We start from the raw sequence: 11,632 nt of genomic DNA on the forward strand, positions 1-11,632 counted from the left end.
ATGCATGAACATCAGCTGTAAATACTAGAAGGAGTAATAAAAATGCATCACTTTGACCAGGAGCCCATAATTTCAGAAGTGCTCCAAATGGAATGATCCGCACCATTTCATTTTCCAACTCGAATTTCCGGGTTTTCCATGTAAATGGTAAGCACCCCTTCTTTCCGGCACCTCGAGGCTAATACATTCCGCTCTTTTCAGCGTGTGCACACCACACCGGAGCATGCGCATGTTTAGTATCATTTTGTCTTGTCTGTTTTGGGGTTGTAATATTTCTCTTGTTTTTATATGGCGACCTGTCCCTTAGTAACTGTTCACACAAGCAAAAGCGTCACATTAAAATCATCAACGATAACTTCGATTCGTCACCTGAGTTCACAAAAACAAACCGCGACACAAAGTTCAATTGCCACTTTATTACACTCATTTTGAAATCACAGAGTTTGTTTGTCAATATTGAATTCATCCATTTTTATCTGGAAAAGGAGAAATTTGGACAACAGAAATTGCAAAATTTCCCACAAATGACCTTTTTTTGCCCTATATTTTTCTGCAATCTGACTGGTTAGTGCAGCTAAGCCATGAAATTTGATTGGTTATTATTATTTCATTTTCATTTTGATTGGCTAAAAAAAAGGTGCGATTTAGAGCAAAAAACGGTGCGATTTGTGAATAAATCACACTGTTGAGAGCCAATCAGATTGCAAGGATCACCAGTGATTTCGAAATGGGTGTAATAAATAAATAAATTAATTAATAATTAATTGAACTTTGCGTCGTGCAATTTTGGTCTGAAATCATACTTGTGTTTTCAAATCGAACTCGCGCTGCGCGCTCGTTCGATTCTTAAATCACGCATATGATTTCAGACCAAATTGCACTCCACTCAGTTCAATTACCATTATTAATTAATGCGCATTATTCTAAAAAATGATACTTTTTTAATTCTCGTACCCAGATCTCCCTCGAATTTGTGCTGAACTGTGAGATCTGTACATGGTAAGGTTCGAAAAAAGGCCACTAGCACTTTTTATTGGCTAACTCTTAACTAATCTGTGATTGGCTCTTTTCTTCAGTCGTCTGCTGCCCGCAGTGCGCCTTGAATGACACGTGGCTTGATAGACGCGAGGCAGTTGTTTTCTGTTGGCTTCGCACATTTCAAACTTTCCAAGCAGATCAAAACCACTGTACTTTATTGTTGACCGAAACTTCTTACCCTTTAACAATGCGTCATATTTTCTCCTTCAGTAATTTTGAATGATATTGGACTTCTGTACATTCTTCGCTGATCACGTGGAATCGTGTGACAAACACATGACCTACCCATAACCACTAGGGGCAAATTTTGTACAGCTTGGTAGCCTGGCATGAGGAACAGAACTTTAGTTGATTGCTGCGGCGTTTTAGTTTCGAGTTATGGATCTGTTAACAGTCGTTTTTAAAGCTTGCTTGCTGTGTTTGAGTCTTTTCTTGCCTTCTGTGCTTTCTGAGTCAACCACACAGTCTACTAATGGAGTTACTTGCCCGAAGCATCAAGGAAGCGACCCCAATGATGTGAACGACAGAGTGCAGAAACTCGCCAACCAAGAGTAAGAGCAAACGTGTTTAGATTTAATTAAGCTAAAGCTCTATATTTTACTTTTATCCACGGAAAGTGCTAGGTTGCGTATGCATTGTATAAAAGGCTTGTTTATCGGGGAGTTGAACAGTAAATAGATCAGTGAAAGCAATGCTCAGATGAACGTTGTACTGTATAATATATAATTAATGTCAAATTAAATCGTGGGATTCGCTGCAAGTCAGCTTTACACAGAACTGCATATTGATTAAGAGTTAAGTTTATTGTGACGTGTACAAGTAACTGTCATTCGTATTTTTAGGACTTTAAGAATGTACAAAATGTAGCAAGTATAGAATTGCATATTACAAATAAGCTGCGTTCATTTCGTCACGCTTAACTTTTTTTAGTCATCCATAATTCTAGTGGTTTGTTCATCTTTGCTCTAACACGAGCTTGAAAGTCCTTATAAACCAGAATTTAGTTGAACTGAATGTGTAGATTTTCAAAACATACTGTCCTTGATCAACATTGTTGTAGATTTCCTGACTGAGAAAGAGTATGAACCTGGATTTATGGTATCAGTTCTGAAATGAACCTTGTCGTGGGTAGCTTGTAAATCTGCTTGGGCATCCAGATTTAAAATTCAAATAACATTGCAGTCAATAAGGGTTGTCAAAAGTAGCTGGAAGCTGACAACAATCACCGTCTACAGTGTACATCATGATCTTGGCTTGCAAAATCAGCCGCCAACTCCAACAATAATGCCTATTTCAAAACTTTGTGACAACCCTGGTTAATAAAACTGCAACATTTTTTGGCAGCCAACGGTAGAAAAAAAATTGTAACTCACCAAGGTGTCTTTCAGTGAAGCCATACAAACAAGGGGCAGACCACTTATTCTGTTTTCGAGGAGAGATGGGCATATTTTTGGAACAGTCCTAAAAAACCAACACTTCTAAATTCCAATTTGATCTGGAAAGTGTCTCCAATAATTATTATTATTGTTCTGCACTAAATACATTCACACTGTTATTACACCCACTTTGAAATCACTTGTGACCCTTGCAATCTGATTGGCTTACAACACTGCAATTTATTCACAAATCCCACTATTTTTTGCTCTAAATCGCATCCTTGTTTTTAGTCCATCAAAATGAAAATGAAATAATAAAAATAAAATATTAATGTTGACTAAAAAACGTTGTGATTTCAAAATAGGTGTAATAAAGTGGTAATTGAAGTTTGCATGCAATTTTGGTCTGAAATCATACTTGTGATTTCCAATCGAACTTGCACTTGAAATCACGCATACAGGTGATTTCATACCAAATTGCACTCCACTCAGTCAGTTACCATTACAAATAAAGTGATTTATTTTTTACTTTATAACAGTTCTGGTTCTGGCTGCAAAAGCAAATATTATAATAGCTACTTCTTTTCTGTTTACACTGTCTTATGCCTCTTCCCAGAATATATTACACAGATGATGATGATTATAAATATAAGATAGCAATCTGCCAGAAAGACAGGAGGGAAGACACCGCAGTACAACAGCTAGGCAAAAATTGGCCAGAAGGGAAACCATGGGTGACAGTAGGAAAATATAATGGTGCCCATGTTACTGGTGGAAGTAAGTAATCAAATTCATGTCTAACAGAAATAATAAGTTATAATATAACAAATCTCATTATACATGCTCTGTGTGTATCTGTGGTGGTTAAGTCTGTGTAGCGACTTCCTCAAGCAAGACAGTTTCATTTTGTTGTGTTTCTGTGTTTTTGCATCATGAACCGGCTAACAGTCTTGTCCAATCCATCTCTTCTTTGGAGGAGGTGGAGGCTGTTGATTTTTCCTTGCTTTATTATTATTAGAATTATTATTTAAACATGTGAATCATTACAGTGAGTAACTGTGCTCTTTTATGTAATGTTCACAGGTGATTGGCTTATGATTAAATATTTCCATGGTGAGCAATATAAACATCACTGTAACAACGTAGAAAGACTTGCTGTGGTGCTAGTCACTTGTGATCCTGGCGTGAAGAGGGTAAGGATGCTTATTTCACACGTGCTTGTTCCACATGCACAGTTATCTTTTATATTCTTTTTTTAAATAAATGCAGTAGAACCCCGGTAACTCAAACTCTGAAGGGGAACGAAAAACTGTTCGAGTTAGCGGGGTTTCGAGTTATCGGGGTCGATTAAAATATTCAATTTTCCAGGTTAATAATTAATAGTTATTGATTTTCAGCACTTCGGTATACAATAAAGTGCAAATTAAACTTGTTTCACGAGAAACTAATACATTTTGTAACAACTGTAATGATTATGCATTCTTACGACAATGCAATACTGCGACTGTAACTTAGTTTATTTAATACACTCAATTTATGTTCCCTTTTGCATCATCCAGTCTTTGTTCTAGTGTTAGAATTCGATCACACGATAAGAAAAACTAATGGGATATCTCACTGGGCATCCGTGGCGAGTTATAAGAACCAGAAATTCAAATTCAAATTTTGATCAAGGGAAACAAAATTTAGTTTGGGTTAGCGGGGTTTTCGAGTTATCCGAGTTCGAGTTAACTGAGTAAAAATGACTGAAAAGTTGGGTCAAATTACAGGGAATTGAGACTCAGTTCGAGTTAGAGTGGGAGTTCGAGTTATCCTCGTTCGAGTTACCGGGGTTCTACTGTACTCCTAAAGTAATTTATTTATGTATTTGACCTCAAGAAATAAAAAGGTTTTTAGAATGGTAAACTACATCGATGGATATGGTAACCTTGAGATCATACTGGGGCAAAGGTAAGGGCACGCACAAACTCAACCAAGTAAAATCAATTTAATGAATTATTACATGCTTTGAAAGACGAGAAAATACACTGTATTATTTTCTATTTTCACAGGGATCTATAAGAGTTGTTGAGGAATACAGGAATAAATCGACTACTGATGATCCACTAGAATGTTACTATCTGTTTGAATTAAATAATGATGCTGCTTGCTCAGTGCAGGCCAAGCATCTGAGTCCTGGATCAATCATGCTCATCATGTGAGTATTACAACAAAATTATTATGTTATTTTGTTTTGGGACTTGGCTTACTTGACTTAAAATACTTATCCCCAACTTGGGGGATAAGATATCATAATGTTTTGTACTAAGTTCTAACTGACAAGTACCTTGATGGTTAGAATCTTAAGTTGATGTCTTTGTCTGGGAAGTAAATTAACTGTCAAGTGAGATACATGTAGCCTTGATTGATGTGGAAAGTTAAAATAGATGCAGACAGGAAAAAAATCTTTGTGCTTAACCAAGATTTAACCCTTTAACCCCTAATATCAAAGAACAAATTCTCTTTTCTTGTCCCTGTACTCTTCTCATAAAAGTACCGCGGAGAAGTTATTAAAATGTTAAAAAAAATTCACAGTGAGTGATCATATCCTTAATTCTCATGACCTCAGGGGTTGAATGAGCATTGATACTACAAGGAGAAATTTGATGCTGATCACTGTAGGGCTTTTACAGTTAAAAAAAGTTTAAAAAAATGGCCAGCTATCATTTTTTTCTATTTCGAGCCCTGATACAGTCTACTCCCGATAACTCGAACCTTCAAGGGAAATTGAAAAAGGTTCGAGTTATCGGGAGTTCGAGTTATCGAGGATAAAATTATATAGAAAATGAGTTAGCAAGGGTTCAAGTTATCAGGAGTTGACTGTAGTTTAAATCTGTATTGATCATTGTACATAACTGACTGGTTAATTGTTCACACACTTTTTTCATAGATTGATTGTTGTTGGTACAGCTTACTTGCTTCTTGGCTTCTTGTACCAGAGATATGTGGCTGGCGCTAAAGGGTTGGAACAAATACCTAATTATGATTTCTGGAGAGACTGTGGAAGTTTGCAAGCTGTAAGTCGTTTTTTGTTTTGGATGGTTACGTTCTGCAGTACACTGTATCAGTGAGAGGTTAATATAAGCATGAGGAATTGAAAGTCACTTGCTGTTAGTGCAAGAATAATATATGAAAATTGGGGGCTTTAAATGCATGACTGTTTTCAGTATCTTGAGTGAGGTGATGCAAGAATGTTGGAAGTGCTGAGAAGTTTTTGTACCTATGAACTAGATAATATTATGCAGATGGAATTTTTTTTAACACAGCCCAACTCAAGTCTTCATGCGTCTTTGAGAGTGTGGTATGAATGGTCTTATTAGTCTTACCAGTGCTTATTAGCAAATCGATGGCAGTTTTCTATGGTCTGTACTCTTATAGACTGTAAAATGACATCATAAAAATGTTCAAAACTCAAGTGGAACCATGAGCCCGCAGTTGAGTGGTTTCACTGCCTAGTTTGGAACATTTTATAGCCTTATTTTAAGGTCCGTCAGAGTATAGACTGTAGAAAACTGCCATCAATTTGTTTTTGACAATAACATGGAAAATATACAGTGGAGTTGACCTTATTTTCTATTGAGAAAGCGTGTGTGCGTTACATGTACTGTACATCTGACATCATTTTTATTGTCTGTACTGTTATAGATAATAGCTACGAGCCAATCAGTGTGCAGGAATTTTGACAGTTATTGTAAAATTCTTATTGAAAGTACCACTTGTGTGGATCAAAACCTGTAAACAATACTTTCCTGTGATCCTTTTTGTTTTGGTAAAGTGAAGTTAAGGATATGTTGTACATGTATCTCTTGCACATAAGGAGCTATCCTTGGCTTGCAGCTGAATACCTCACATCGCTTGGATCGCATTAATTTTTGTATTATTTTCAGGACGGGTGTAATTTTATGTGTCGGTGCTCTGAGGCACATCCAACAAGATACAAGGTGAGAAGACAAATGAACTCGTGTAGCTGGCTGTGTAGCTCTGTTGTGCCTTAGTCATTTGCTTACTAAGAGCTCACAATGTGCACTAAATTTGCTACCCTGCGAGCAAGCTCTTTGGGGGAGGGGGGGGGGGGGAAGAAGGAGAGCTTGCAGCAATATCTCAGGAATTTGAATATGAAAGCATATGTGCTTTAAATTACAACCCAATGGTATCCTTGGATTAGAGGAAAAGAAGTATCATTGATACTACACATGTTTTAGTGTGTCTTAACTAAAATTATTAACTTTTAAATTGAGAGTTTTTAAAAATTTATAATTTCTGCATTTGTATAGACCTATTCGGCTAACGCAATGTTATACCCAATTCAAATCCTTTGGGCATAAAATGTTTTGTTCTAAGTATTTCCATATCATTTAAATGTGAATGCTACATTATAATGCAAATGCGATAAACAAAGAATCTTAACCCCGGGGGATTTGAATTGGGTACAAAATTGGGTTAGCCGAATGGGTCTATTACAGTCTCCAAACTTCTTCACATCCATCAAATTGCAACAAACTAAACTAGATTTGTTTTTTATAGTCATGTGTCATTTAAATGTCGGTAGTATTTTCTAAATGTTTTAAAAAAATTTTCCTCGTAGACAATGGATGACGCTCTGGCAGATGACGATAGAGATGACACCTTATTACCAATGTAGAGGTTGTAAATTTTAAAATAGGTTTTTGTGGATGTACCTGTATCTTTGGAGTGCCCTAATGTCAAGGAGTAATTTAAAACCCTCATACTATCCCACTGATGTGCCAAATCACTCTCGAACATGGACAGTTAATTAAGGTACTGATTGAAGCACCCGCAATCAAGGAAACATAATTATTGAGGAAGCATTATTTCTGTGGCACGCAACTGGGGAAAACATTTTAAGTGCAAGTGAGCAAATTATCACATGCAGTGAAAATTGAAATTTCTAATTCAAAAGTACCTTTTATTTTACCTTGATCTGGCTTGGAAACCAATTTAAATGAAGTTTACCCTCTCTCGGTGAGGTAAAATTCTTACTTTTTTGTTGGGTTGCCTTTTTGGAATCTTGTCAGAATTCAAAATAATATTTCAACAGCTTTTCTTTAATTGACAACCTCAAAAACGTAACTTTATCCAACTCTTTTGAAGACAGTAGGTCACATGTAATTGGGCAGGGAAGGGGGGGGGGGGGTTGGGCTTTACCCTTGTCTTTGTGTCTTTCTTTCGTAAAACACGATGTGGAGTGGAAGGTACTAAATCAGTGGAGAAAAATATATCTAAGCATGCGTTAAAAATTATGAGTTGTAACTTCATAGTATTTGAATGTTGTTCTTTTTTATGTTTTGTTAGTAAGAAAAGTCAAGAATTACTTAAAATAAGCATTTAAATTAGAAAATCTGGAGAAATTAAGCACTTAAGTATTTGGACTTTCAGCTTTGGACACTGTCACCAGATTTTAAATGCCTTCAGTTTAGAATAGTTTGTAATTTTTAGTGTTTTATATAGAGTTTCAAATAGCATAGAAGCCTCTTTTGTTATCCTTTAAGTCTCAGTGCTGACAAGAATCTCATTTTTCAATCATTGCTGGGTTATGAGAATAGAGAAAATGATCATCACATAATCTTAAGAACAGTGCCTACTAATACCAAAGTATTTTTGCGTGGGTTATGAGTATGGGGGAAAAGCAGATCTTACACTGTAGCAAGGACTATCAGAATCCAAAAAGAAAATTGGGGGTAACCAAGAGCACTTGCAAAGTTCTACTTTCTCCACATAGTTTTAAACCATGCAAAAATATCCCTGTATTAGTAGGTACCACCCATAGGGAATCCAAGTATCTTGAGATGCGCAGAACACATGCGAAGTAACAAAAGTAGGCACCGTCCTTTATGTTTAAACAAATTCTCCAAATTAGTGAATAAGAATATACATATTTCTAACTATTTGGAGAAGGGTGAAGAATAGATGCGATTGAATGTTTGTTATTGGGGTTTAAAGCGTTACACACTTAAAAGGGGCAGTATCACTCATTTTTTGTGTTACTTTGAATACTTAGCCAAAAAACATATTTGAATCAGTGGAAATGTTAAAATAATGGTTCAGTTTTGTTAACAATAACCCTACTACTGCACAGAAACTAGTATTATGTTTGGCTGTGGATGACTAGAGAAGTCGCTAAAAACTGTTTACAGTTTGTTTTTCCCTGGAGAAATTCCTAATATTTCCTCCCTGGCGCTCTAACAGCAATTGTATCTTAGAAAAATGGTTATCTGTCAAATAGAGCAGTTTTGACCAAAATGCAGCAAGATCATTGTGACAATGCCCCTTTAAGGGAAACAAGCAGGACTTTGGAATGTCTTTTTTATGAACTATTCAACATTTTTCATAAGTATGGTGTTTCTGTTTTGAGAAAGAGGTTTTACAGAAGGTGATCTGCATAGAAACATCTTCTTGCATTCTCTTCTGTATTCAGTAACATAACCATCTAAGCACAGTACGGACCAGCATCCAATATTTTTCTTACAGTATCACTGCTTAAACATTTACATGTAAGTCATTAGAATAAATGAAAAGTTCACCAGGGGTTAAGACAACTATTAATTATTTAAGGTACCTTTAGATTCTAGTTCAAGTAAGGGTATGAGTACAAGTTTCTCCATTAGAGAAGGAGTGTGCGCGTATAAACCAGTGTCATTTTGGCAGGAAAAAAGAGTTTAGTTTACCATCAGTTAACCACAAGTTTTTGTGAGAACATTGTAGTGACAAAAACAAGTCCTGGAAACGTAGTTGATCTCATCTTTTTGGAATCACAAATTAAAGGACTTAGCTATCATCATTCCAAACAATAATTATTGTGTTTAAGTTTGTCTCTCTCAAAGAGTAAACTGAAGCTTTCTGGAATATATCTCTTCTTAGTACTTCGCTAAAAACTTGCAGTCAAGTGCCATTGTCATAGTCGTACTAGAATCTGAAGGTAGCCGTCTAATACCTTGATTTGTGTAGGTCTTAGGTTCGACTCCTGATAGGAGCACTCGGATTTCCTTTTTTCCGAGTATGCCTGTGTCACTTTGAATAATACATCATTCTCATTGATTTGTGTAGTTATCAGGTGCACTGTGAAAGAGTACCAAAAAAGAATTCTGACAATAGTAATAGTATTGACTTAGCTGGTAGCTCTTCAACATTGTCCAGTGGACAAAATAGTTTTAGTTACAATAATTATATCAATATATGCATAGTATGAAACTGGAATTTATAAAGGACAGTGCTAGCTGTGTGTAACATGATGTATAACTTGTCTCCTTTGTTGGAGCAAATTAACTCTGAAGGTTGTTTCTTCAGAATTTCTGCAATATCATATTATAGTTCGTGTTCATGGCATCTTGTTAGTCAATTTCCATTGGATTGTTGCCTTAAGTTTAAGTCCGTCGGCATTGTATACGTGTACATCTACAGCAGTACTTGAGCAACTTGTTTCAGAATACAGTTGTACATGTGTTGGACCATTGGACAGACTGATAAAATACATGTTTATTAATTTCTTTTGTCACGTATAGTTCATTGTTGAGTGTAATTTAGTCCAACAAAAGAAGGTGCCTTTTATTTGAGACCCTTTGCAATTCATTAAACAAGGTCTTGTTTTGCAGATGTTGTTGGCGAGATTGTATTGGATTTCGCTATTCTCTTTAACCCCCCCCCCCCCTCCCATTAAAAAATCCCTATTGATTAGTAATGAAACTTGAGTTATAGTTCACGTTGACCCAGGATTAGCTTAATCGGGCTTCGAAAAACTCGGTCTTGGTGCCTTGTAGCTTTGCGAATCGAGCAGCATTCACAATGAATAACTTACCAACCCGAATACTTTTAATTTAATAATTTGAATATACAATATTCTCAGTCTATGCTTTATTCTTCACGTCTTCCTGCAAGCCAGGCTAATTTCTCTTCTTATTGGAACTGCGCATGCAGAGGAGTAAATGTGAACAAAGTAACAGGATGATAAGTCGGCAATCTTAAAGCTTTGCAAACTGGAATTGAGCTGAAGCCTCTGGAATGGCAGGTTTTACGGTTGACCGAAAGAAAGCACATAACCTTGAAGGTGATACGCTTCTGGTTAGTTACAAACTTCAATCATTTGGTCGGGCCATTCGCTACGCACCAGACTTATGTCGCTTTTTACTTGAACATCGAAATGTCCCAGCAAGGATTTTGCAAGATGTTTCAGTAATAGTTTATGTGTGAATTGCTGTGAACATTTGAGGATTCATCACTTTTGAACTTTTGAAGAGGCTTGTGGAATGACATGTGCTTAGTTTTGTTTACGGTTTGATTAAAAGAAAAGAATAAAGACAAGGAAAATATAAAACGAAATATGGAACAAGATTAGACTCAATGAGTATGTTACAAGGTGGACTCTTCCCCTGCCGTAAGGATGCTCCTTCGCTGTGCCTCAAAATAATTAATTCATTAATGCGTATTATATTAAAAAAAATCATATATTTCTTTCTCGTACCCAGATCTCCTTCGAATTTGTGCTGAGCTGTGAGATCTGGTAAGGTTCGATAAAAGGCCACTAGCACTTTTTATTGGCTAACTCTTAACTAATCTGTGATTGGCTCTTTTAGTCAGTCGTCTGCTGCCCGCAGTGCGCCTTGAATGACACATGGCTTGATAGACGCGACTCAGTTGTTTTCTGTTGGCTTCGTGCATTTCAAACTTTTCAAGCATATCAAGACATCTGTACGTTTTTGTTGACCGAAACTTCTTATCCTTTAACAATGCGTCAAAGTCAGCGATTTCTTGTATCTTTTATATAAAAGTTACAAGAAATTGCCACTCAAGACCATGTTAAATCGTGCGTTCCACCTGTCATCCACCTGGGAGTCCTTTAAATCTGAATGCGATCATCCGTCACGGTGATGTTTACTAACCTCAAGTACCCCGACAGCCTCATCAAGCCCACTATCTGTCACTTTGTCACCTCAGTGCGGTCTGAAAACCCTGAAGTGCAAGCTCAGTCCACCAACGAAAATACTGTTCACCGAATAGTTTTGCCTTTTCAAAGATCAAAAGTCAGCTGACGCAGTGAAGAAACAATTATCAGATCTAAGCAACAAAATCGATCGCACTCTTCAACCTGTGTTCCAAGAGTCGCAAAATATGTGAAGACCTCAAGATGTGCGAGCCAAAACCACCTATAATTAGCCAACAATGCG

General features: G+C 36.5%; 1 protein-coding gene across 1 annotated transcript; it reads left to right on the forward strand.

Moving 5' to 3' along the window:
* The first annotated feature begins 1,358 nt into the window (after positions 1-1,358).
* On the forward strand, positions 1,359-10,062 carry LOC146488937 (cation-dependent mannose-6-phosphate receptor-like). Its single transcript, XM_085114865.1, has 7 exons — positions 1,359-1,589; positions 3,031-3,191; positions 3,498-3,607; positions 4,466-4,611; positions 5,344-5,470; positions 6,341-6,394; positions 7,039-10,062. The coding sequence occupies exons 1-7, from the start codon at positions 1,417-1,419 to the stop codon at positions 7,093-7,095; spliced, it is 828 nt and encodes a 275-aa protein (XP_084970991.1). The 5' UTR covers positions 1,359-1,416; the 3' UTR covers positions 7,096-10,062.
* The last annotated feature ends 1,570 nt before the right edge of the window (positions 10,063-11,632 follow it).

The sequence above is a fragment of the Pavona decussata genome, unplaced genomic scaffold (genome assembly GCF_977016875.1).
Source record: "Pavona decussata unplaced genomic scaffold, jaPavDecu1.1 SCAFFOLD_8, whole genome shotgun sequence".
In the NCBI taxonomy this organism is placed as follows: Eukaryota; Metazoa; Cnidaria; class Anthozoa; order Scleractinia; family Agariciidae; genus Pavona; species Pavona decussata.